This window comes from Notothenia rossii, assembly GCF_949606895.1.
Source record: "Notothenia rossii genome assembly, chromosome: 7".
In the NCBI taxonomy this organism is placed as follows: Eukaryota; Metazoa; Chordata; class Actinopteri; order Perciformes; family Nototheniidae; genus Notothenia; species Notothenia rossii.
Window position 1 is genome coordinate 56,116,399 of NC_136905.1, and position 25,076 is coordinate 56,141,474.

At 41.8% G+C, this 25,076-nt stretch overlaps 1 protein-coding gene across 1 annotated transcript; it reads right to left on the reverse strand.

Annotated features, from left to right (window-relative positions):
• Positions 1–350: 350 nt before the first annotated feature.
• Positions 351–23,917, reverse strand: pnn (pinin, desmosome associated protein). The gene is made up of 9 exons (XM_079692213.1): positions 23,753–23,917; positions 23,213–23,293; positions 22,543–22,614; positions 19,122–19,197; positions 18,698–18,792; positions 18,397–18,472; positions 5,876–6,031; positions 2,521–2,659; positions 351–2,100 (listed from the first exon to the last, which is right to left on the reverse strand). The coding sequence occupies exons 1-9, from the start codon at positions 23,863–23,865 to the stop codon at positions 911–913; spliced, it is 1,998 nt and encodes a 665-aa protein (XP_079548339.1). The 5' UTR covers positions 23,866–23,917; the 3' UTR covers positions 351–910.
• Between the last annotated feature and the right edge of the window lie 1,159 nt (positions 23,918–25,076).

Sequence of the window (25,076 nt, forward strand, 5' to 3'; positions counted from 1 at the left end):
AAGCTTTTAGAATGAGACATTTTGATTTATCACCTTAAGATGCAGACTTTACAAAGAAAGAAATGTGATCTACGGACAGAATGATAACAGTTGACATTTCCTTTTTTTAAATTAATAGACAAGCTACAATCCCAAAACATCTCTTGCTCTAAGCTTTTATTTTAAGAGTGTATTTTATGCTTTTCCGTTTTAGCTTAATGTTAATAAATGTTTTGTTTTATGGATTGTTGAACATACATTTGAAGAGGTTACCTTAACCCCTGGTGATTTGACACTTAACCTAAATATTTAATGGGAGATCATTTAAGCAGTCCCAGCCTTAATATGATTTCAATAAAAGCACATCACACTTATTTCCACCAATATCTCACCTTTAATTTGAAGCAGATTATCAGTTCATACAAAAAATGGAAAAACACTTTCAAAAACCAGCAAATCACACATGTACCCGCAGGGTGAAGGTACAAGGGCTTTCACATTGATTCAACAATCAAATAAACGTGGATTGACAGCATTGTCACATCGACTTAAAAACAACAGTACTGTGAGTGAATGGTGCTACCGTAACCACCGGCAACCCCAGCCTATGACATTATGATGGAGAACATTCAACACCATCTGTCCAGAGAGCCTTTTAAAAGCCAAGTGTTTCGAATACCCTGGCTAATCTGGCCCTGGCAAGGCGTCCAATCAGGTACACTTCTTTTGCCAAATATAAAAAAGGGAAATTATAAGCACTTATCCTCCAATTCTATCAACTTTTAAATCCCTACGCTGGAGAAAAATCCTCCAAAGGCCTTTAAGTGGCATTTTAATGGAAAATGCTAGTTTAAAAACGTTATGTGTAGTTAAGTGAAGTTGATTGCCCCTCAGTGTGCCAGCGTCACCGTACAGCTGAACGAGAAGCAGATTAGCGTCTCTTGTCCTTCCTGTCTCTATCTTTATGCTCCCTATCGCCGCGGGAGGACCTGCCCCTCCCTTCATCGCTCCTCCTCTTCTTCTTCTCCTTGGACGCCTTTGAGTCCCTCCCTCCTCCGCTGCTCCCCCCTCTCTTGCGTTGACTCCTCTCCTCCCCTTTCTTCCTGTCCCTCGCCGACGGCCTCCTCTTGCGCTTAGTGGGGTCTCGACTGCGGCTCTTTGACGACGCGGATGAAGAAGAGGAGGAAGACGAGGAGTGGCTGGACCCGGAGGAAGAGGACGAGCTCCCGCTGGAGGAGGAGCCCGAGGACGAAGAGGAGGTGTTGCGACTCTTCTTTGGCTCCTTTGCCTTCTTCCTGCCTCTCCCGCCCTCCTCTCCCTTCTTTGCGGGTGAGGGGGTGATGGCGGGGGCCTCCTGGGACTCGGCTGGTTTTTGAGGAGCCTCCTCCGGTTTCCCCTCCGCAGTGTGGCTCTCAGCGGCTGAGTTCTGCAGCACGAGGCCAGACGTGCTCACTTCCTGTTCGGGAGCCACGGAGGCTTTTTGTGGTTCTGGGATCTCGGAGGGCTTTTCTGCTAGCTCCTCCGCAGGGAGGATGGGGGGGGGCTGGGGCCCGTTGTCTGCTGCTTGGCTGGGTGCGCTTGGTTCGGAGGACGGGGTCTCCTGGGGCTTTTCAATCTGTATCTCTGGGAGATTTTTCTCTGCATTCCCCTCGTCTACCATAGTCCTGTCCTCTTTCTGTTTCTGTTTCTCTCCCTCCCCCTCCATCTCCTCTGACCCTGGGCTTGCCTCCTTCTCTTCCTTCTCCTCTACAGCTTTAACCCCCCCCTCTCCTTCCTTCTTCTCCTCATCCACTTTCCTAACATCCTCACTCAACTCCATCCCCTCTACCTCTTCCTCAACCTTCTGCAACACTTCCTTCTCCCCCTCCTCCATAATAATCTGCTTTTTAGCCCCTTCCTTATCCCTCTCCTCCATCTCCTCATCCTCCTCATCGTCTTCCTCCATCTCTGCATCCCCCCTGTTACCTGTCACCTTGACTACCTGACCTGCTGGCTTACCCTCCGCCGGGCGGTCCGTTCCCGTGGTGTTGCCGTCCTGGTCGCGGTTTGGCTGCCGCCGGGGGCGGGACTCCATCTTACTGAGGTGCTCGGCAAAAGCCTCACGCCTCTCATCAAACACAGCTGTAGAAAAACAAAAAGAACAAGAAGTTACAGATTAAAAAATTATGTATTTTAAAAGGAGATGTAACAAATAAACATTTAATAATTTGTTTTGCTTTGGCCCGTTACAATGACACGGTCAAAAACACTCCCGAAACAATAAAGATTTCCAATAATTGTATCGTTAAATAAAGTACAAAAATATTTGATTAAATTAGGACCTTGAAACATTAGAAAATGTCTGAGCCTGCCCTTTCCGTCTCCAAAAGCCCTCTATACATGTGTGAACAAGAGGACAATTGACAGAAGTAATAACAAAATACAACATCTGCAGTCCAAACAAATCAATAGAAAAATAAAATAGGTAAAAAAAGTATTTTGGCTACTACAAGAACCAAAAATGTAAACTCATAAACTTTAGCAAAGAAGCCCCCTACTCACCATTGAGTTTCTTGGTGGACTCGTCGAGGAGTTTCTGTGTGGCGGAGCACATTTTCCCAGGCGCATAAAATATGTTAGGCTTGGTCTTGGTGCGGATGTATTTCACCAGATGGTTGTTGTGGCTGGTCCACTCCTCTTGCTGTGGATGGAGGAAAGACAATGTAAAAAACAGGCAAAGGACAAACTCTGACATTTGTTTTGTATACAGTCACAAACATAACATAACAACAATGCATTAGCAGTCAAGCACTGTATATTCCCTTGTGTCAAAATCAATGTTTTTTTTGGGTTAGATGCCTGACCACAGGTCTGTGGTTAACTCAAGCTGGGGAGATTTTTAAGTTTTGTTTTACAACATAAAAAAACATCAGTAAATACCCGACTGATAACGTCAGTAAATACCCGACTTAAATTACACTTAAATTATGGTTGGTAACAAATGGCTAAATGAGACTGCTGAAAGTCATTGAACGCTAGCCTCCTTTAGCTTGGGGTGGTCACGTGAAGTCATCTGACTGATGTAGTTTATTATATTATTATATATATTATATATTAGGGCTGTCAAGTTAACGCGTTAATAACGCGCTAACGCAAGAAATAATTATGCGATTAACGCATGTGTATTTTTTGTCCTTGGCCGCCCCGTAGTTTCAGAGCGCATCGAGTTTAAAATACCATCTCCAAGCTGATGCTGACAGCCCCGCTCCTGCCGTCCGCTTGTGGCAGACCACTCTTCCACGCTCACTGGCAGGCACCGACTGGCCATCAGGAAGACCGGGAGGGTGTGTGTATGTGTGGCGCGAGAGAGAGAGAGAGAGAGAGAGAACGGGCACACCTTACGTGTATTGTTTTTGTTAGCATCTGGTGCTAGCTAGCTGCGCTAACGGATATAAGGAGCTGTTTCAATGAAAAGAGAGGAGCGGCATTTCGCCGACAACTGCGCCGAGCACTTGACTTTATGCAGGTAGCCAGACAGTGGGACATTGTATGAAAAGTCAGCACACTCAGTGCACGCAACATGACACGACACACACACACTATTGTATGAGAAGTTCCAGGTTGAATTGAGGCGGATATGTGTAATGTTCAGAGATTGTTGTGTTTAATTTTCATTAGAATATTTGTCATTGATTAAATGATAATAAACAAACATTTGCATAAAGCATATTTGTCCACTCATATGTTGATAAGAGTATTAAAAACTAGAAAAATATCCCTCTAAGGTAGGGGTTACCAAACTTTTCAGCCCGCGACCCCCAAAATAACAGTGCCAGAGACTGGCGACCCCCTGTTGACGGGGGGGAGGGGTGCTAATCAATTTTTTTATATACATTTTTTTTTTTCATTTTGTTATCATCTCGCGACCCCCACTCGTCGCGACCCCCACTCTGGGAAACCCTGCTCTAAGGAACATTTAGAACAGATAAAACCGATTAATCGCGATTAAATATTTTAATCAACTGACAGCCCTAATATATATACAGGACTGTCTCAGAAAATTAGAATATTGTGATAAAGTTCTTTATTTTCTGTAATGCAATTAAAAAAACAAAAATGTCATACATTCTGGATTCATTACAAATCAACTGAAATATTGCAAGCCTTTTATTATTTTAATATTGCTGATTATGGCATACAGCTTAAGAAAACTCAAATATCCTATCTCTAAATATTAGAATATCATGAAAAAGTATACTAGTAGGGTGTTCAACGAATCACTTGAATCGTCTAATTAACTCGAAACACCTGCAAGGGTTTCCTGAGCCTTGAAAAACACTCAGCTTGGTTCAGTAAACTAAATCACAAGTATGGGGAAGACTGCTGATCTGACTGCTGTCCAGAGGACCGTCATTGACACCCTCCATCAGGAGGGTAAGACACAAAAAGAAATTTCTCAAAGAGCAAGCTGTTCACAGAGTGCAGTTTCAAAGCACATCCACAAAAAGTCTGTTGGAAGGGGGAAATGTGGCAGGAAACGCTGCACAACCAAGAGAGATGACCGCAGCCTTAACAGCATTGTGAAGAAGAGTCGCTTCCAGAATTTGGGGGAGCTTCAAAGACAGTGGACTGAAGCTGGAGTCCAGGTATCAAAAGTCACTGTTCACAGACGTGTCCGGGAAATGGGCTACAATAGCCGTATTCCCATGGTCAAGCCACTTCTGAACTCAAGACAACGGAAGAGGCGTCTGACTTGGGCTAAGGAAAAGAAGCACTGGACAGTTGCACAGTGGTCCAAAGTCCTCTTTTCAGACGAAAGCAAGTTTTGTATTTCATTTGGAAGTCAAGGCGCCAGAGTCTGGAGAAAGGCTGGAGAGGAGCAAAATCCAAGTTGCTTGAAATCCAGTGTGAAGTTCCCACAGTCAGCGATGGTTTGGGGAGCCATGTCAGCTGCTGGTGTTGGTCCACTGTGTTTCATCAAGCCCAGAGTAAATGCAGCTGTGTACCAAGAGATTTTAGAGCACTACATGCTTCCGTCTGCTGAAAAGCTCTATGGAGATGAGGAATTCATTTTCCAGCATGATCTGGCACCTGCCCACAGTGCCAAAACCACCAGTAACTGGTGTACTGACCATGGCATTACTGTCCTCGATTGGCCTGCAAATTCCCCTGACCTGAACCCCATAGAGAATATGTGGGGTATTGTGAAGAAGAAGCTGAAAGACACCAGACCCAACAATGCTAATGAGCTAAAGGCCGCTATTGAAGCATCCTGGGCATCCATAACACCTCAGCAATGCCACAGGCTGATTGCCTCCATGCCACGCCGCATTGATGCAGTAATCCGTGCAAAAGGATTCCCAACCAAGTACTGAGTGCATTAATGGACATTTTCAAATGTTTGATTGTGTTTTGCTGTTATAAATCTTTTTTTTTTACTTGGTCTGAGGAACTATTCTAATTTTTTGAGATAGGATTTTTGAGTTTTCTTAAGCTGTATGCCATAATCAGCAATATTAAAATAATAAAAGGCTTGCAATATTTCAGTTGATTTGTAATGAATCCAGAATGTATGACATTTTTGTTTTTTTAATTGCATTACAGAAAATAAAGAACTTTATCACAATATTCTAATTTTCTGAGACAGTCCTGTATATCCTAGCGTTCGCTTTTATATGTAGAGATTATTATGATGAACAAACATATGTTATCATAATATTCCAAAATATCCATTGCTTTTTGACAAAGGATACGTTGTTGCGATGCCAACATCAAGGACAGCCAAAAGAAATCCATCATCCCTGCACTACTTCCTTTTTCGGACAATAACCAAACCTAAACAAACTTTTTAAATTGCTAAAAAGGCATGTTGGTTGGTTTCTACTGGCTCTGAAATGGTTTTTGAGTATTTGCTTACCAGCTGAGCTAATTCCACTTTCTGCTCCAGCAGTCTCAGCTCAGTCTGTTTGGCTCTCCTCTCCTCGAAGAGCTCCCTCTTGTCAGTCTCCACCTTCTTTTTCTCAGTCTCTGCCTGAACCTCGAGCTTCTGCTCGATCTCTGTGCGACGCTTTAGCTGTTGGAAGAAGATAGACAGAGACATGCTTAAGATGGGAATTGGTCAGCACAGTTCTATTGCACAAGAGTCACATTTTTACACTGTGCTTTACGAAACAGAAAAACATTGCACTACACCATCCCATTTAGAAAAAGTGCATTCAGCCAGGCAGTCTTTTCATTCAACGCATCCCATCAATGGAATACCACAATCTATAAGAGAGTCCTCATCCTACTACTCATTCAAGCACAGTGTTAAAAAGTGGCTCATTGACAACCAACAGTGTCAACACTGATGTGTGGAGTGCGTATTGTGAATGTGTTCTTTATGACTGGCTCCTTACCAGAGGCCTGTACTACGAAGTAGAATTTTCGCTTAGCCGTAATTTCAGGGAAAACTCAGGGTTTCCGGTCCTACGAAGCTGGTTCTCTTTTTTGCGGGCTAGATCTCCATGGTAACTTATGCTGAGCGGCTAACCTGCTCCGGAGCAGGTTAGGTTGCAGGCTAAGAGCTCAACTCAGTGAAAGCACTGCCTGCTGACCAATCAGAGCTCAGTGTGCGGAGTTTAAAGCGATCAAGTCATATTACAGGATAAAGGAAATACAGGAAAACTGCAGTTGAAGGAAAGACGGCCGGCAAAGATCCCCGACTGTGTGAACGTGAACATTAATAGAATATCACCTCCCATCTTCAGAGCAATCTGACTATTATAACATTAGCGTTAAGAAAGCTTTATTAAATATCTGCCACAACATAAGTAACCGGATCAAAGTAACATTAAGTACAGTCCACGGCACTGAGTGCAGACGTCGATGTGTCCCATTATCATTCATATGATATCTTTTTTTTTTACACACACACACACACACACACACACACACACACACACACACACACACACACACACACACACACACACACACACACACACACACACACACACACACACACACACACACACACACACACACACACACACACACACACACACACACACACACACACACACACACACACACACACACACACACACACACACACACACACACACACACACACACACACACACACACACACACACACACACACACACACACACACACACACACACACACACACACACACACACACACACACACACACACACGTAATTAAAGTCAGATCGTGTCTTAGACGGGGCAGTGATATCATAAACCGGTTAATGTACGCATTGAAACACTTTTTCTTTTACCAGCTGTGACACCTTGCAAATGTGGCTTTTATCCTGGATAAAGTGTTTAAGTCATGAATGTTTCAAGTTTAACTTCTTCACATTTGACTAATATTGAAGTTCACTTTTCATTCAGGAAGTATGACGCTGCGCTGTCAGTACGCTTGTCCATGTTTGTGATTGGAATGCTCCAAATACCACCCCTTTCATGTGAACACGCACCTAACTAGATAGGGCACGGCTGGCTTGAGCGATCCACTTGATAACCCGCGTCGTAGGACAGCTTAGCGCGTATGTTTTGGATTAGGCCAACCGGCTAACTCAAACATATCCAGGTTATGTTGAACCGGCTTCGTAGTACAGGCCTCTGTATTCAGTGATGTCGTCTATTGTAAATATGTACATTTTATGTAGTGGTATTTTTATTCTTGCTTTTAGGATGTGTATCACCATCTGGCAAAGGGACTATCGGTGAAGACTAGCCTTTTGGCTAATTAGAGCATATTCACAAGTTTTTAATATGTTGATTAATGTAAACTGTCTCTTATATCAATTCAACTGTGACACCAAGGCTCCGATTTCTTTATTCAGAAATAAGTGATCATCTAAATAAGTGAAAGCTTTAAACTGATTAAAATGTTTTTGTTGTCTTCGCCTCGTTTGATGACAAAAATACTTTCTTCTATTAACCTGTTAAGCCCTGAGCCTGTTTTTCAGGTCTCAGGCTCGAAAGTGACATTCCCAGAACAAATTACCATAACTTCCCTTCTAAAAGGGGTGAATTAATCATCTTTTTTCTCAAAGCCATGATAAACCTGTGAGTTGGATGTAGAAAAGTCAGAATCAATATAGATTTTTTTTTATTTTAAAGTAAATTTGGATTGAACATAGTAAAACATTTTTAAATGATTGTGTCCGTCCAAAAAAACAACACATTACTTATAGTGAAAACCACCCTTGAATGATGGGATCGGAGACTAAAAGCTTTAGGAATCCAAACTATAACATATAATAAGTACCCTGTATCAAGATTGATGCCAAACAAGTGAAATTTGACCTTTTTAGAGAGATTTAAAAAATAAATTAAAAAAACACGTCTGGGGTCATTTGTGTGCATTTTCAGGGCTCGACATTAACGACTGCCCGGGGCCATCTAGTATTTAGCTCGGGCAATGAAGCCTCACCTGCTGGTTGCCCGATCGGGCAATCTATTATGCCAATATCATGCAGCTCGCGGATCCAGTAATGAGTGACCCGACAGTAAAACTAAACATATCTATAACTAGTTTAGGTAGTTTGAGAGGTAATTCAAATAGCTACGTGTGATATTCTAACCTGAAGTGTGTGTTTTGTCCGCTCACCGCTGCATGTGATCATGCAGAGCTGCGTGTCGACTCGTCAGCAGCAGCTGATCTCTCTCTCCCGTCAGATTAGACTTCACTCGTGTTTGTGTCCATATCGATCAGATCCAGCTAGTTCTAGCTAATGATATGACTACCTGCTTATTAAAAGACACCTAAACAATAAGTGTCGCTATGCAACCGGTTGAGGCCACAAAGTATAGCGCAGCATTATGCATTTGTTTACATGCCCACCAGAACCCCGAGGCATTACCAACAGATCAACGCACAATCAACCCATACAGGACATCTCTTTCTCCACATTAAGTGTTAGACATTAGAATTAGGGATGCACGATATTGTTTTTTTGAAACCGATACCTTCCTGCTTCTCAAGACCGATACCGATAACTGATAATAATATAATATATATATATATTAAATGTACCTGTAGTTTTTTCCTCGTTTTAGCCCTGGGGTCGTCTCTGGCAAACTTCTTGCCTTTTTCAAAAGCCTCGTCGATAGGTAAAAGCCCCGGTGCCTTTGCAGCTGGCTTTGGATTCGCCGATAGTTTAGCAGCGCAGGCGTCTTCGTACGCTTTTAACACACCATCGTAGCGATGGCGATGTTTCAGGTGACTAATCAGGTTGGAAGTATTTTAGCTCGTTGCCTTTTTCCCTCCTCGTGGAACTTCTGCATTGCATTTGTTAATACAAATAGCAAGCGAACTATCTAACTCTGAAACTTTGAAATAGTCCCATACTAACGACGACATGTTTGTTTACTGTCCTGGCTTCACGGCCGCACACCATTTTACGTCACAGCCAGGCATGAGTTAGGCATGCCCTGTGGGCCATCTAAGCTAATTTACAGATGGCCCTGAGCCCAATAGAGATTGCCTTGAAAAATGCGCACCGACGAAATGGCACGAAGGGTTCTGGGGGCCTCCCCGTAGAAAATTTAGATTTTTGCAGGTCTGAGATGCTGTCTGGTGCATTCTCTCGACTGAATTATAAGATGAACCACCACAATATTATATTGTACAATTTCAATTTTATTCTTCATTTCATATGTTTGTTTGTTCTTGTTTGCTCGCTTGCATGCCCTGCATAGCTATAAGAAATACTTAAAGACCCTGTGAAGTGTGCACCTGTGCATGATCTGTTATGCTAATACGTATAGTAATGACCAAAATTGTCCATTGGAACCCATATCAAAAGATGTTGGAATAGCAACGAATTTGACGAGTTTTGAATTTTCCGGGGAAATCTGCAGTCGACCTTCGCCTTCGTGGGCGTGGCTTGCGATCTACTGCGTGACGTCACGAGATGGACGCCGCCGCACTGTTTACATTCACCACCGTTAATTTTTTCTCTTTTTCAAAGTCGAATTTCTCAACGTTTTTGAGCTAGTATTTTCCTGGAAAGTGTGTCCGAGTCGACTGGAAGTGATTGCCAATCGAGAAAACCTGACAATGGAGGCGACAGTGAAGAAAGAGGGATGAAAAACACAGGGGAAACGATGCATTGCCGCTGGCTGTAGTAATGTCAAGTCTGCCGAAGTGGCGATGTTTCTGTTCCCAAAAGATGAAGGTGAGCCTGGCTGGTGTCATTGTTTCGTAGATTCTTTGATTGATCATGATAAATAAAGGCCACTGGTCGATTCGAGAGAGAGAGAGAGAGACTGAGAGAGTTACAGGGTTGTTGTTAGCATCTGGTGCTAGCTCGGAGCTAACGGAGATTAGCTGTTTGAACAATAAGGAGAGGGAGAGTGCTCTCCTGTGGGACTGAGAGAGATAACGTCAGCTCAGGGAGGTAAACTGTAGCCTAAGTTATCTCAGTGGGTTTGGTCATCTATGTAAACAAATATTTCCATCTATGTAATATTAGTTGTATAAAATAGGTTAAGAAATCCTTCCAATGTTTTTTGATTATTGAAATATATGTTTCATATGAGTGTTGAGAGCTGTATCCATAAATCTCTTAATGTTGCCCTCAAAGTGCACCAGATTGATCACTTTCCTCATCTATCCTGTCCGAAAAGCTGTCCAAATCAATCATTTCTCTCACACTAGTATCACTTTCCAGAGTCTCCGCCATGTTTACAATCGCAACTGGGTACATCTTGTGACGTCACAGCCACTATCGTCTGCAACTTCCGTTAGGCTCAGACGGCAAAATTAATAATTCATTAATTCATTAATTATGAATTATTAAAAATTATTTTAGCCATGAACAGGCACAATGATATGTAAGGAATGAAACTGCCATTTCATTTTGGTGCAAAAACATGCACTTCACTGGGCCTTTAAATTGTTGGTCAAGACACTTTCCATCGGATGAAGGCAAATGCCTTCCCAGATGTAAAAAAAGTAGAAAACATTACATTCAGTTGTAACTGCCAAAACAAAACATTATTTATACTATTATGGCCCCTGTTAAAAATGTTTGTAATTTTATCTACTGTAAGTTGGTCGTACGAATGCCTCCTCATCCGGAAGCTGACCGAGCAGACCCGAGCAGCAGTCGAGAGGAGCCGAGCGCATCCGCGAAGCACACAAAATGGCGACGTCAGAGTTCCCGTTAGCAGGCAAATCTAAATCTCTTCCGTCAAAATAATTTCCCTTTAGTGCAATACCGCTTCAGTTGCGCCACTTATGTGACAGACAAGAATAGTCAATTCTAATGTCTAACACTTAATGTGGAGAAAGAGATGTCATCTATGGGTTGATTGTGCGTTGATCTGTTGGTAATGCCTCGGGGTTCCGGTGGGCATGTAAACAAATGCATAATGCTGCGCTATACTTTGTGGCCTCACCCAGTTGCATAGCGACACTTATTGTTTAGGTGTCTTTTAATAAGCAGGTAGTCATATCATTAGCTAGAACTAGCTGGATCTGAAATGGACATAAACACGAGTAAAGTCTAATCTGGCAGGAGAGAGAGATCAGCTGCTGCTGACGAGTCGACACTCAGCTCTGCATGATCACATGCAGCGGTAAGCGGACAAAACACACACCAGGTTAGAATATCACACGTAGCTATTTTAATTACCTCTCAAACTACCTAAACTAGTTATAGATGTTTAGTTTTACTGTCGGGTCACTCATTACTGGATCCGCGAGCTGCACGATACTGGCATAATAGATTGCCCGATCGGGCAACCAGCAAGTGAGGCTTCATTGCCCGAGCTAAATACTAGATGGCCCCGGGCCATCGTTAATGTCGAGCCCTGGATAATTATCGGGCCGATAATTATCGTCCACCACTAATTAGAATTGACTATTCTTGTCTGTCACATACTCTTCTTGTCTGTCACATAAGTGGCGCAACTGAAGCGGTATTGCGCTAAAGGGAAATAATTTTGACCTGACACTTTGACCGAAGAGATTTAGATTTGCCGGCAAACGGGAACTCGTTATGGCTAGAAAGGATCCGTCTTGTGTAAAACTCCCGCGAGAGTTTGCAAGTCACGTTGCTGAATGTTTACTTTTGGAAGGCAGCCTTTCAGTTACGATCGTTAACATCAGTGGGCCACAGCAAATGATGGTGAGAAGCTAAACTATCTATTAATGATGTCAATGACAGGGAGTGTGATTGCTGAAATAGGGTGTTAGCGGTCTTGCTTTTCAAAGAAGAATGACAACACTGTAGATCACCAACACTATGGTTTATTTTTTATTCACAGGCAAGTCAACGTTGTCGCAGTAAAAGTCCGAAGATAGCTCCTGGTGCAATAAAATGTTCCCTTTCAGTGTTTTACTATTATGTCTGATGTTTCTCTATTAATATTGCTGCTGCATTAATGTTTATGTTGCAACATGTTACTGCTGCAGATGTATTTCCGAGCCGCTCCGATTACAACGAGAGTTACAACGAGAACGTGATGTCATATTTACACAAGACGGATCCTTTCAAGACATAACCCGGGAACTCTGACGTCGCCATTTTGTTTGCTGCTCGGCTCTTCTCGACTGCTGATCGGGTCTGCTCGGTCAGCTTCCGGATGAGGAGGCATTCGTTCGACCAACTTACAGTAGATAACATTACAAACATTTTTAACAGGGGCCATAATAGTGTAAATAATGTTTGTTTTGGCAGTTATAACTGAATGTAAAGTTTTCTACTTTTTTACATCTGGGAAGGCATTTGCCTTCATCAGATGGAAAGTGTCTTGACCAACAACTTAAGTATGTCTTATAGCTATGCAGGGCATGCAAGCGAGCAAACACAAACAAACAAGTGAAATGAAGAATACAATTTAAATTGTACAATATAATATTGTGGTGGTTCATCTTATAATTCAGTCTAGAGAATGCACCAGACAGCATCTAAGACTTGCAAAAATCTAAATGTTCTAGGGGGAGGACCCCCAAACCCTTCGTGCGTCATTTCGTCCGCGCGCATTTTTCAGGGCAATCTCTATTGGGCTCAGGGCCATCTGTAAATTAGCTTAGATGGCCCACAGTCCCAAAATCCTTAATATCATGCACTGATTTTCCATATCTCTGGCCCCCCTAGGTCGATTCTGATGATTGACATCTCTTTTTAACCGTTAGAGCCAATGGAATCGAGGGGAAGTTCCACACACACACACACACACACGTTACCAAATAAGGACCTAGAGAGACGCGTAGCCAAAACAGGAAGCTATCGTACACTCTGGAAGTTATCATTAGCAGTTAATATGAAAAAAGTATTAATAATCCATAATTCCTTTTTTATGTCAAAGACACATTGGATTAACCTTCAGCCACGTTTCTCGTTTTAATGCAATAGAACACAACTTTTGATCCGAATAACAGCAAAAGGTGAGCATATCTCCGTTTTTTGCTACCTAAAGCTGTTCGGTCTAGAAGCAAGATTCCGGAGCTAAGATGCGGCGCCGCTTACGTCTCTCTTACGTCGAGGCGTGCAGGAAACTAAACCCACCTCCCCTGGAGCCTCATTTATAAAGGGGATATATGCTCAAAAAATGGCATACGCCAGTTTCTACGCAATGTTTGCGATTTATAAAATACTAACTTGACGGAAAAACGTGCGGTCCTCCACGCAAACTCTAACCCATGCGTACGCACTAAGCACAAAAACGGGAGAGACGAGAAACTGCGACACCGTTGGCAGAAGGAAGAATGAAGAGAAATATGTGGAAATAATACCATAAATAAAATGTTATCTCTCAGTTATCGTATATGAAGAATTCATTTTTCAAACATTGATCAAAGACAATCTTAAAATGATTAAACAAACGCCTGTTTGCGACTCAGTCCCCGGTACAAACACACTGCCTGAGGAAGGCTATGTGTATTTTTTTTGTCATGAACCTTTTTCGGACCACTTATTTATTTATTTTGTTGACGATCCGACCTCCATGCTGCTACTCTGGTTCAAACTGCATCCACCAAACAATGATTTATCTCAACCTCCCCAAAATAACCAAAATCTGACACGGTGTGAGATGTCTTTTTTAGCTGTTCCGTCGTCATTTCCGGCTATCTTCTTCATAAAGTCAGTCAAAATGAATGAATGGGCGTTTCTTTGACTATTTATAGGCAAATATGGGCGTTACGTGAAGCCCGCAAAAGCTGTCGAGTCGATTGTGATTTATAAAAAGGGAAACCGGCGTAGGAAGTGCTGTACGCACTTTCCTCACCGGTACGCAATGTTTGGTGAATCGGAAAATGTCGGAAGATTTCTGTACCTATTTTTTGGATTTCTACTACGTAAGCAACCTTCCCACGTGAATCCTACGCACGGCGTTATAAATGAGGCCCCTGAACATGGGTCGACTGAAGAGTGTCGTCATGCCTGCCTACAAGCAGTCGCGCTGAGCAAAGTGACTAGAAGGCAACCACACACTTTATAAAGTCAGGCAACACTAACCAGGCTTCGTGTGATTTTGTTTATTTGTACCTTACTTTGACCATCCGTTCGCTGTTATTGATCATTGTGGAGAGCAGGCAGACGTTTTGTTTTGTATTATAGCAGCTATCGGATGGAATCAATACATGGGCTGCAAAGTTTGTATTGTCCGACTATCACAAGTAGAATCATAATGAAAAATACGCAGCGAAATGTGCCTGTAGAAAACGGCTTATGCCACAATAGGATAGCAACAAGTAGTCAAGATATTCAGATTAGCTTCAGTTGCTATGCTAACATCACCTATTTTATACCAGAGAGACTTTCATATCAGCGTTGTGATGCCAAACAGCGTCAATTCAGACTGACACACATTCACTTATGGGGAATTGGGGATATGTATCAGCTGCTTGTGTGACAGTCAGACAGTGAATAGGCCTACTTTACAGCGGCCGCTCTAAAGTATTAGCTAACCCGGACCTAACAGGAGAATAAACTCCCATGGAAGAGCAGCACTGCAGCTGTCGGTAAATGCCGCTGAAACACATTAATAAACAATGAAGCACAGCACTCTGGAGGAAAGTATAAGGTTGGAGAAGTCGTTATTTAATTTAATCTGGCGAAGCCATATTAATTAAATCAATTAATATGATTAAAAGCAACACGATCGTCGACCCAACGCAGTCCCCCGTTGTTGTTGTTGTTGTTGTTGTTGTAGTAGTAGTAGTAGTAGTAGTAGTGAGCGCCGTAACGCCGTTGGGGAGCAAATCAGCATGTAAACGGTGACGTCATGACGCAGCAGCTGCAGCACCAGTCGGGCTCTGGGCGGTGTGAACAAAACGGGAGCAGAAAGGGGAAACCGGAGCTGAACCAGAAAAGCTCTAACACGGAGTTAGAACGGGATAAGCGCTGGTGTGAAAGCCGCATCAGTCATGATACTTAAATTCCAGGAATCTGTGGAATCTCATCACGTTAGCAAAGCTTGTTTGTGCAGATCCAATAAGTACAGTGGGGCAAAAAAGTATTGAGTCAGCCACCAATTGTGCAAGTTCTCCCACTTAAAAAGATGAGAGTCCTGTAATTTTCATCCTAGGTATACCTCAACTATGAGAGAAAAAGAAAATCCAGAAAATCACATTGTCTGATTTTTAAAGAATTTATTTGCAAATTATAGCGGAAAATTTGGTCAGTAACAAAAGTTCATCTCAATACTTTGTTATATACCCTTTGTTGGCAATGACAGAGGTCAAACGTTTTCTGTAAGTCTTCACAAGGTTTTCACACACTGTTGCTGGTATTTTGGCCCATTCCTCCATGCAGATCTCCTCTAGAGCAGTGATGTTTTGGGGCTGTCGCTGGGCAACACAGACTTTCAACTCCCTCCAAAGATTTTCTATGGGGTTGAGATCTGGAGACTGGCTAGGCCACTCCAGGACCTTGAAATGCTTCTTACTTCTCACTCCTTCGTTGCCCGGGCGGTGTGTTTGGGATCATTGTCATGCTGAAAGACCCAGCCACGTTTCATCTTCAATGCCCTTGCTGATGGAAGGAGGTTGTCACTCAAAATCTCACGATACATGGCCCCATTCATTCTTTCCTTTACATGGATCAGTCGTCCTGGTCCCTTTGCAGAAAAACAGCCCCAAAGCATGATTTTTCCACCCCCATGTTTTACAGTAGGTATGGTGTTCTTTGGATGCAACTCAGCATTCTTTCTCTTCTTTCTTTCTCCAAACACGTCTAGTTGAGTTTTTACCAAAAAGTTCTATTTTGGTTTCATCTGACCATATGACATTCTCCCAATCCTCTTCTGGATCATCTAAATGCTCTCGAGCAAACTTCAGATGGGCCTGGACACGTCTGGCACTGCAGTATTTGAGTCCCTGGCGGCGTAGTGTGTTGCTGATGGTATCCTTTGTTACTTTGGTCCCAGCTCTCTGCAGGTCATTGACTAGGTCCCCCCGTGTGGTTCTGGGATTTTTGCTCACCGATCTTGTGATCATTTTGACCCCACGGGGTGAGATCTTGCGTGGAGCCCCAGATCGAGGGAGATTATCAATGGTCTTGTATGTCTTCCATTTTCTAATAATTGCTCCCACAGTTGATTTCTTCACACCAAGCTGCTTACCTATTGCAGATTCAGTCTTCCCAGCCTGGTGCAGGTCTACAATTTAGTTTCTGATGTCCTTTGACAGCTCTTTGGTCTTGGCCATAGTGGAGTTTGGAGTGTGACTGTTTGAGGTTGTGGACAGGTGTCTTTTATACTGATAACGCGTTAAAACAGGTGCCATTAATACAGTTAACAAGTGGAGGACAGAGGAGGCTCTTAAGAAGAATTTACAGGTCTGTGAGAGCCAGAAATCTTGTTTGTTTGTAGGTGACCAAATACTTATTTTACCGAGGAATTTACCAATTAATTCATTAAAAATCCTACAATGTGATTTCCTGGATTCTTTCCCCCCATTCTGTCTCTCATAGTTGAGGTGTACATAGGATGAAAATTACAGGCCTCTCTCATCTTTTTAAGTGGGAGAACTTGCACAATTTGTGGCTGACTAAATACTTTTTTGCCCCACTGTATATCGATCGATTTATACCTAGAGTTCTGTGCTAAGTGGGTTAGCATTTTTTTGCTCAGGGCTCATTTAGATGCTCCTTGTGAGACTTGTGTTTTGTTTGGGTAAAAATTGTTCATATCGTCCGTTATCTTAGTTTCTTCCCGTTAAGTGAGTGACACATTTATAGTTTAATACATTTTAAGAAGCCCTGAGACACAGTTTCGTGAACAAAAATGTTCATGGGGGTAGGCTTGGGCGGTATGACGGTATACCAGGGTATTTCGAAATACCGTCGGTATGTTTTTCAATACCGTGACGTCACAGACTGTGCGCCAAATCACAGATGCGTTTCATTCTATTACACTGACACGGAGTTTTGACAGGGACGACATTGATTGTAATGCACAGCACGCGCCAGCAGAGGGCAGGGGAGGGCAGTCCGTCTTTCCCGCTCTCAGAGCTCAGCACAGAGCTGAGCAAGATGGCGGCAGCATTTGCCGGCCCCGAACTCGGACAACTAGTAAAAAAGAAAAATGCCTCTGCGCCTGTTTGGGACTATTTTGGGTTTACTCGTCGCCAGTGACTTCATCCAGCACAACGAGAGACAGAGGCACTTCTTTGGGAATGTTTAAGACGGGGTGAGTGAGTGTTGACATTTTTTAATCCTATGCAACTGGTTGATGGTTTTGTAGTCGAGGTCGGACGGTTTTAAAAACGAAAGCATTTACGTGCTGAACATTCACGCGGGTAATCCAATGAATCAAATGGAAATAAGGTTTTTAACACATGCACGGAATAATATTGCCAAACTAGTTCGTGAATATAGCAAACTTTATTCAATAAGTCAAGTATTTACTCCCGGAAAATGTTTATGTATGATGATATATTGTTAACTTAGCTCACTATGGAAACAACGTCGGACATCTACAAGCGCGTCCTGTATCCGATCTCAAAATGTGCCATTTGCACAATGTGTCATGTATGCAGCCCTTGTTTTGCACTTGCGCGCACGTCGCGGCACTTTGCGAGCGTCTACCGGCTCGGGCTGCATTTTACACCAAACATATAATATACTGTTCGAAACATCTATTTGCCGCCGAACGCCACCTCACTCAAGTCGACCCAAGTCATACCGTCAGTGGCGGCTGGTGGAAAATATTTTTGGTGGGGCTGTTGATATAGTGAGTAAAAAAAAATTTGGGGGGAGAAATTACCCCTTAAATTGGGACTGATACCGTCATATACCGTATACCACGGTATGATGTCAGCAAGGTATGACGGTATGAAAAAAATGATACCGCCCATGCCTAATAGGGGGCTATAGGGCTTAACTACTCAATAGGTGGGTTTCTTCTTGCCCCACTAAATGGCGTCAGCTTAAAAGTTCACTCATGAATTCTGTGTTTTTTCCTCACCTTATCTGTGGAGACGTTTGACTCCTGTTTGAATTTTTGCAGGGTCCCCATGAGCAGACCGAACATACGCCGATTCCTGAACAGAAAATAAATTATATTTCCAGCTGTGCTTTAATAATACAATTATAGTTTGGGCCATTCCCACACAGCACGGTTTGGAAATGTCAAGTCAGGATTAACGAGGCTAAAATAAATGCAATTCACCATATCATCCTGATGAATAAATACATTTATTAAATAGACAAATGTGTAGCATCGGTTTTTTCCTTGATTACATTTTTAATACCAAGTTTTTGTCTACCTCTGTTTGCCCCTCTCATCGATGGTCTGATCTTGGATGAGGTCTCGGCGTGTTCTCTCCTTGGAGGTAGCTACAACAGACGACTGCAACGCCGGCTGAGGGAAGGGGGGGGAAACAATGTGTTATCTCCGTTTGTCCTTCAGCACTTTTTTCTGTATAAATGTACATTCACCTGTTTAACTCATGTCATTTCGATTCATACTATTACTACAGGTTTATCCTTTTTTATTATCCTGTGTGTACTATCTGTGTTGCTATGACGGCTACATTTCACTACGAGGATCAATAAAGGTCCATCTTATCTTAAAACCGTGAATGTCGTTTTCTGATAACTTCTTTTAGATTTGACATTTATACCTGTCTCCCTCTCGGACTGCACTTACCAACAGTGCTAACTTCAGAGTAAAATAAACTGTATTTTCACCTTTTTGACATCGTCATCATCCTCGGCATCGCTGTCGTGGCGCACGTCTCTCCTGGCCCTCTGGTCCCCCGCCAACCTAGACATCAAGATGAGACACCCGTAAGACACAGACACTTCACAACACAAGCAAATACAGCTGCTGCTGCTCGTTTAATAATAATAATAATAATAATAATAATAATAATAATGATAGTATTTATACAGCCCTTTTGAAAACAAAGTTAAAAGTGCTTTACAGGCCGTCCAGGCGGCAACAGAACACAAGGTCAAAAATCCCCACCCTAACCCGTAAACGATACCAGTGTTAATTTGGGCAGCAATTTTTTATTTAGTCTTAAGACGAAAATGGTTATTAGTTTTAGTCACATTTTAGTCATTTCTAGCCTTCGTAGTTTTAGTCGACGAAAACTTAAAACGTTTTAGTCGCTGAAAAATCATTACATTTTAGTCAACTTCTAGTCAAAATGTTTTCTCTCTTTAAACCAATTCAGCTAGTCAAATACAGGTATCTGAAATTAGAATCAAGGTGACAGCATCAAGTGTTGAAATTCATAAAGCAACATTTCACTCTCAACACTTTACTTGTGTAATATCTAGGGATGCGTATCGTTAAGGTTTTAACGGTGCTACTACTCTTATCGATCCGGTACTTTAACGGTATTCTTATCGGTACTTTTTGTTATTTAAAAAAAAAAAAAGGGAAAAACTAAACAAATTAACATTATTTATTTAAATGTAAAATAAATATAAAATATATATAATTATGTTATTATATTGTAACTGTACTTGAGTGAAATGTTGAGTTTCTTGTACTTTACTGGAATATTTAAATGTTTTGCTACTTAGTACTTCTACTCCACTACAGTTCAGAGGTAAATGATGTATTTTTACTACACTACATGTATTTAATACCTTTAGTTACTTTACAGATGTGGATGAATGATGTGAAAAATAATCAAGTGTTAAATCAGACTTTAGTTCCACCTGGATTAAATTCACAAGCTACCCTGCCGTATACAAAGTCATTCAAACTAGCTGCACCTCTACCAGCTTTGAAAACACTTTAATGATCAATCATTATAAAACATATCATATATATTATTCTGAAATGGGCCAATTTGCATAATGACTACTTTCGGTACTTTACCTATATTTTGATGCCAATACTTTTCTACTTTTACTTGAGTAACATTTAGAAAGCAGTACTTTTACTGTAACAGAGTATTCATACACTCTGGTACTTCTTTACTTAACTACAAGATCTGAGTACTTCTTCCCATCTGTCATGAACCTTGGAGTGACCTTCAATAGCGCTTTTAAATTTGATAAACAGGTCAGCACCGTAGTCAAGACCTGCTTTATTTTTTTAATTTTAAATACGACTATTGGCTAAGACCAAGTCGTTTTTATCTTTTAAAGACCTAGAAAGGGTTACTAACGCCTTTGTTACCTCGAGACTGGATTACTGCAATGCTCTGTATGTGGGTATGGACCAGGCATCAATTAGACGCCTGCAGCTAGTGCAGAACGCAGCTCCACGTCTTCTAACTGGCCATAAAAAGTGTGACCACATCACCCCAATTCTGGCCTCACTACACTGGCTTCCAGTTCGGTTCAGAATAGATTTTAAACTCCTTTTATTTGTTTTCAAAGCCCTAAATGGGCTGGCTCCGGCCTATGTAGCCGAAACTCCTCCATCGCTACACCCCAGGCAGAGCCTTAAGGTCGGCTAATCAGTTGCTGTTGATAGTGCCTAAGTCCAGGCCCAAAACCCGAGGGCACCGAGCATTCGCAGCAGCGGGCCCCAGGCTCTGGAACATTTTGCCCCTCCATTTGAGGTCGGCCCAGACCCTGGGGGTTTTCAAATCAACACTTAAAACTCTCTTTTTCTCTCTGGCCTTCGAGACTTATCTTATCAAGAATAACTTTTGTCCAAGACCTTTTCCCTCTCTAACCTCTCAAGCTTTTATTAGAGGGAAACGGTTTGCAGAGTGGCTTAGACAGGCCGGGGAATGTTACGATTCGTAGACACAGCATACCTCCCCATCTCTCATCTATTTCCAACTAAGGCTCCAGTGGGGACCTTGTACCCCGAGTGTGACTCTCCACCTATGATTCTTACTCTCTTACTTGCTACTCTTTGCCCTCAACCTATTCTAAGAGAGTGCTTGTTCTTCCGTCTGTCTGTCTGTGTATTCTCTTGTTCCGATTAACCCAGCCACATTTTTTCTTGTTTTGTGTCTATATCTACGCCGGGATCCGGCGTCGAGGCTGATCATCTTTTTGTGGTCTTGTGTCCTCTATCCTGAGTTCTGGATTAAGTCGTGGACTTCGGGTCGTGGCTAAACCTGTCTCTGTGGTCCTGCCTGGGTCTCGCCATGCTGCTTCCCTGAAGGCTCCCCCCAGGATTGTAGTTGACATCTTCGTAGATTCATATTCTTATTACAGACACATGCATTTCCTAACATTTGAACTACCTATGCTCTAAAATCTATTATCTTTTCGATTTACACACGGCATCTATTGCACGTCTGTCCGTCCCGGGAGAGGGATCCCTCCTCTGTTGCTCTCCCTGAGGTTTCTCCCATTTTTTCCCTTTAAACTGTGGGTTTTCTCCGGAAGTTTTTCCTTGTACGATGTGAGGGTCTAAGGATAGAGGGTGTTGTTTTTCTCATACTGATATTCTGAACAATCTGTGCTGTTGTATTAGCTGTAAAGTGTATCTAATGTAGGCTATTTTTTATTTTATGTACAGCACTTTGGCTCGACCAAAAATCGTTTATAAATGTGCTATATAAATAAAACTTGATTTGATTAGTCCCGTCTCGTCAACGAAAACTGAATATACATTTCGTCATAGTTTGTATTATCAAGAATCTATTTTTAACTCGTCATCGTCTCAGTCATGTAAAAAAGGTCGTTGACCAACATTTTTCGTCAGATTTCGTTGACGAAATTAACACTGAACTATACGACATTTCAACCAAAGCAACATAGTAAAAATGGAAAAAATTAAATAAAGTAAAAACAAATAAAACATGGAGGTTGAGTAAAACCGAGCCATGGCATTTTTAGTTCAAGACTTTAATAAAGAGATGAGTTTTAAGAAGTGATTTAAAAGCATAGCTGTGATCTCTGCTAAGAGCATTTCTGAATCGAAGAATTAAAAGCGATTCAATTAAAATCACATCAAAGCAATATTTCTATTTATGTAATTAAGAAGGGATAAGACACATTATTTAACATGAACAATTGAGTCCATCATGTAAATGTGACAGATTAGCCATAGAGGCTGATTTCTATCTACATACATACAATGGAAGGTTGATGGGGATTGAAAAAAACAACAAAATAGAAGCTTGATTGCAGCACATATGATCTTCAATACACACAAGTATAAAAAATTAAATAAAAATCTCACCTGAGCAGGGCTCCTTCGATGTCCCTCTGCTTGGCGGGGGGGGCGCTGCTTCCCATGTCTGAGAGACTACGCCTGAGGAAATACACAGAGACGGGAAATTGTTTGTTACAGTAGCATGTTTAAAAGGCATTGCACACAAATATAACTAAATAAACTGTAGAAAGGATAGCTATAGAAGACTCAATATGAAGTATATGAGAATTAGAAATACCTTAAATATTCCCAATTGGTTTTCATTCATTCAGTTCAAACCACTAAAAATGCATGACTATACAAAAATGTATTGATTGCATTGCACATCCTACATGTCTGATCAGTGATTAGTTTTAATTAAAAATGATTTTAGAGAGATTATGAATGAAATTCATGGTTGTTTTAGAAGATTTAGTTTGAGGTGCAGTTAGAAAAGTATAGTTACATATTATACTCATTCATATTTAAAAGTTTCAATGTACATACATCTAGCATAAACATGTCTTCATTAAAAACCCTGTTGTCTATTTTCAATCACATATCTCCTGTATTGCAGTAAAAGTGAAACAATTCTCACATTTCAAGCAATACAATTCCAAAGCGGGGTCCCGATTTTAAAAGCTTGATATTTTATTAAAAAGCGCAAAGGTTGCATACCATTTGATAGTAACCTTCTGAATGAAAATGTAGTAGTTACCTGAGCAGGTTCATCCCTCTGCCTCTACCTCCTCCACCGGGGCCTGCCATGGGGCCGCTCATCCGACGGATCTGACCCGGTCTGTAAAGACAGCAATACACATGATAAGTGCATGCGAGAACCAGAAACCTGTTCGTTCCGGTAATTCAGCTCCAACGGAAACTGTTTTGATGAGCATTGATTCCTTGGTAATGCTAACGTTTTAGAAACAGTGCTATTCGCTTCAACTAAGCAGGACACCGGACGACGCATTATGGGCCTAGCAATAGTTAGCATACTGCGTTTGATATTCCACTCCACTGTTTAAGCCAGTTGTGTGTTCCATGCAGTGTTTATGACTGTAGTGTTTGTCATGTTTTAGTTTGGACACAGGTGTGGGGTCAGCTAGCACAACACAATCAAACGAGGTGGCTATGTTTGCTAATTAGCTAGCCAACTAATGCTAACACACGTCGCTACTCATTTGGATGCTAGCTATTTAGCTTAACTCTAAACACACCCCCAAAAGCTAAATAATCAGTCGGCTTTATTCTTCTTTACCTTGATTCATTAGGGTCACGTCCAGTTAATTTACGAATATTATCGTCCACACTTTTCAGGCTTTGTTTTGCTTTTTCAAGCTGGTCTTGCAAGCTCCGCACTACCACCGCCATCTTGCTTCCAGTTAGCGTGAATCACGTGTTTCCTCCTCTTCGGCTGCTTTTTTCTTCTTCTTTGGTTTTTCGGCGGCTGTCACGCGAGGTTGCGTTGCCGCCATCTGCTGCTCAGGTTTTCTCCTAAAATCGATAACCACTTTTACTACATACAGTTGCAAGAAAAAGTATATGAACCCTTTGGAACTACCTGGATTTCTGCATAAATTGGTCATGAAATGTGTTCTGATCTTCATCTAAGTCACAACAATAGACAAACACAGTCTGCTTAAGCTAAAACCACACAAACAATTATATGTTTTTATGTTTTTATTGAACACACCATCACCATTCACAGTGCAGGGTGGAAAAAGTATGTGAACTCTTGGATTGAATAACTGGTTGACCCTCCTTTGGCAGCAATAACCTCAACCAAACGTTTCCTATAGTTGCATATCAGACCTGCACAACGGTCAGGAGGAATTTTGGACCATTCCTCTTTACAAAACTGTTTCAGTTCAGCAATATTCTTGGGATGTCTGGTGTGAATCGCTCTCTTGAGGTCATGTCACAGCATCTCAATTGGGTTGAGGTCAGGACTCTGACTGGGCCACTCCAGAAGGCGTATTTTCTTCTGTTGAAGCCATTCTGTTGTTGATTTACTTCTGTGCTTTGGGTCGTTGTCCTGTTGCATCACCCATCTTCTGTTGAGCTTCAATTGGTGGACAGATGGCCTTAAGTTCTCCAGCAAAATGTCTTGATAAACTTTAGAATTCATTTTTCCGTCGATGATGGCAATCTGTCCAGGCCCTGAGGCAGCAAAGCAGCCCCAAACCATGATGCTCCCTCCACCATACTTCACAGTTGGGATGAGGTTTTGATGTTGGTGTGCTGTGCCTTTTTTTCTCCACACATAGCGTTGTCTGTTCCTTCCAAACATCTCAACTTTGGTTTCATCTGTCCACAGAATATTTTTGCATCCAGGAGCTCTTTTGCAAACTTCAAACGTGCAGCAATGTTTTTTCTGGACAGCAGTGGCTTCCTCCATTTTATGACCAACTTATGCAGAAATCCAGGTAATTCCAAAGGTTTCACATACTTTTTCTTGCAACTGTTGCTACTTGGAATAATCTTCACAACCAAAAATAATAAAACCCTGTTTTTTCAGAATACTTCCAGATAAACAGCTGAAGGGAAGCAAATTATCTAATTTAATAATGCTTTGATGCAAA

Bases quoted from the DNA above. Each gene is read 5' to 3' on its own strand.
- pnn (XM_079692213.1), bottom strand. From the start codon at position 23,865: ATGGCGGTGGTAGTGCGGAGCTTGCAAGACCAGCTTGAAAAAGCAAAA. The intron at 18,473-18,697 runs GTAGACAAAAAC...TTTTCTGTTCAG, and splicing joins GATGAGAGGGGCAAACAGAG to GAATCGGCGTATGTTCGGTC. The intron at 2,660-5,875 runs GTAAGCAAATAC...CTCCATCCACAG, and splicing joins AAGTGGAATTAGCTCAGCTG to CAAGAGGAGTGGACCAGCCA.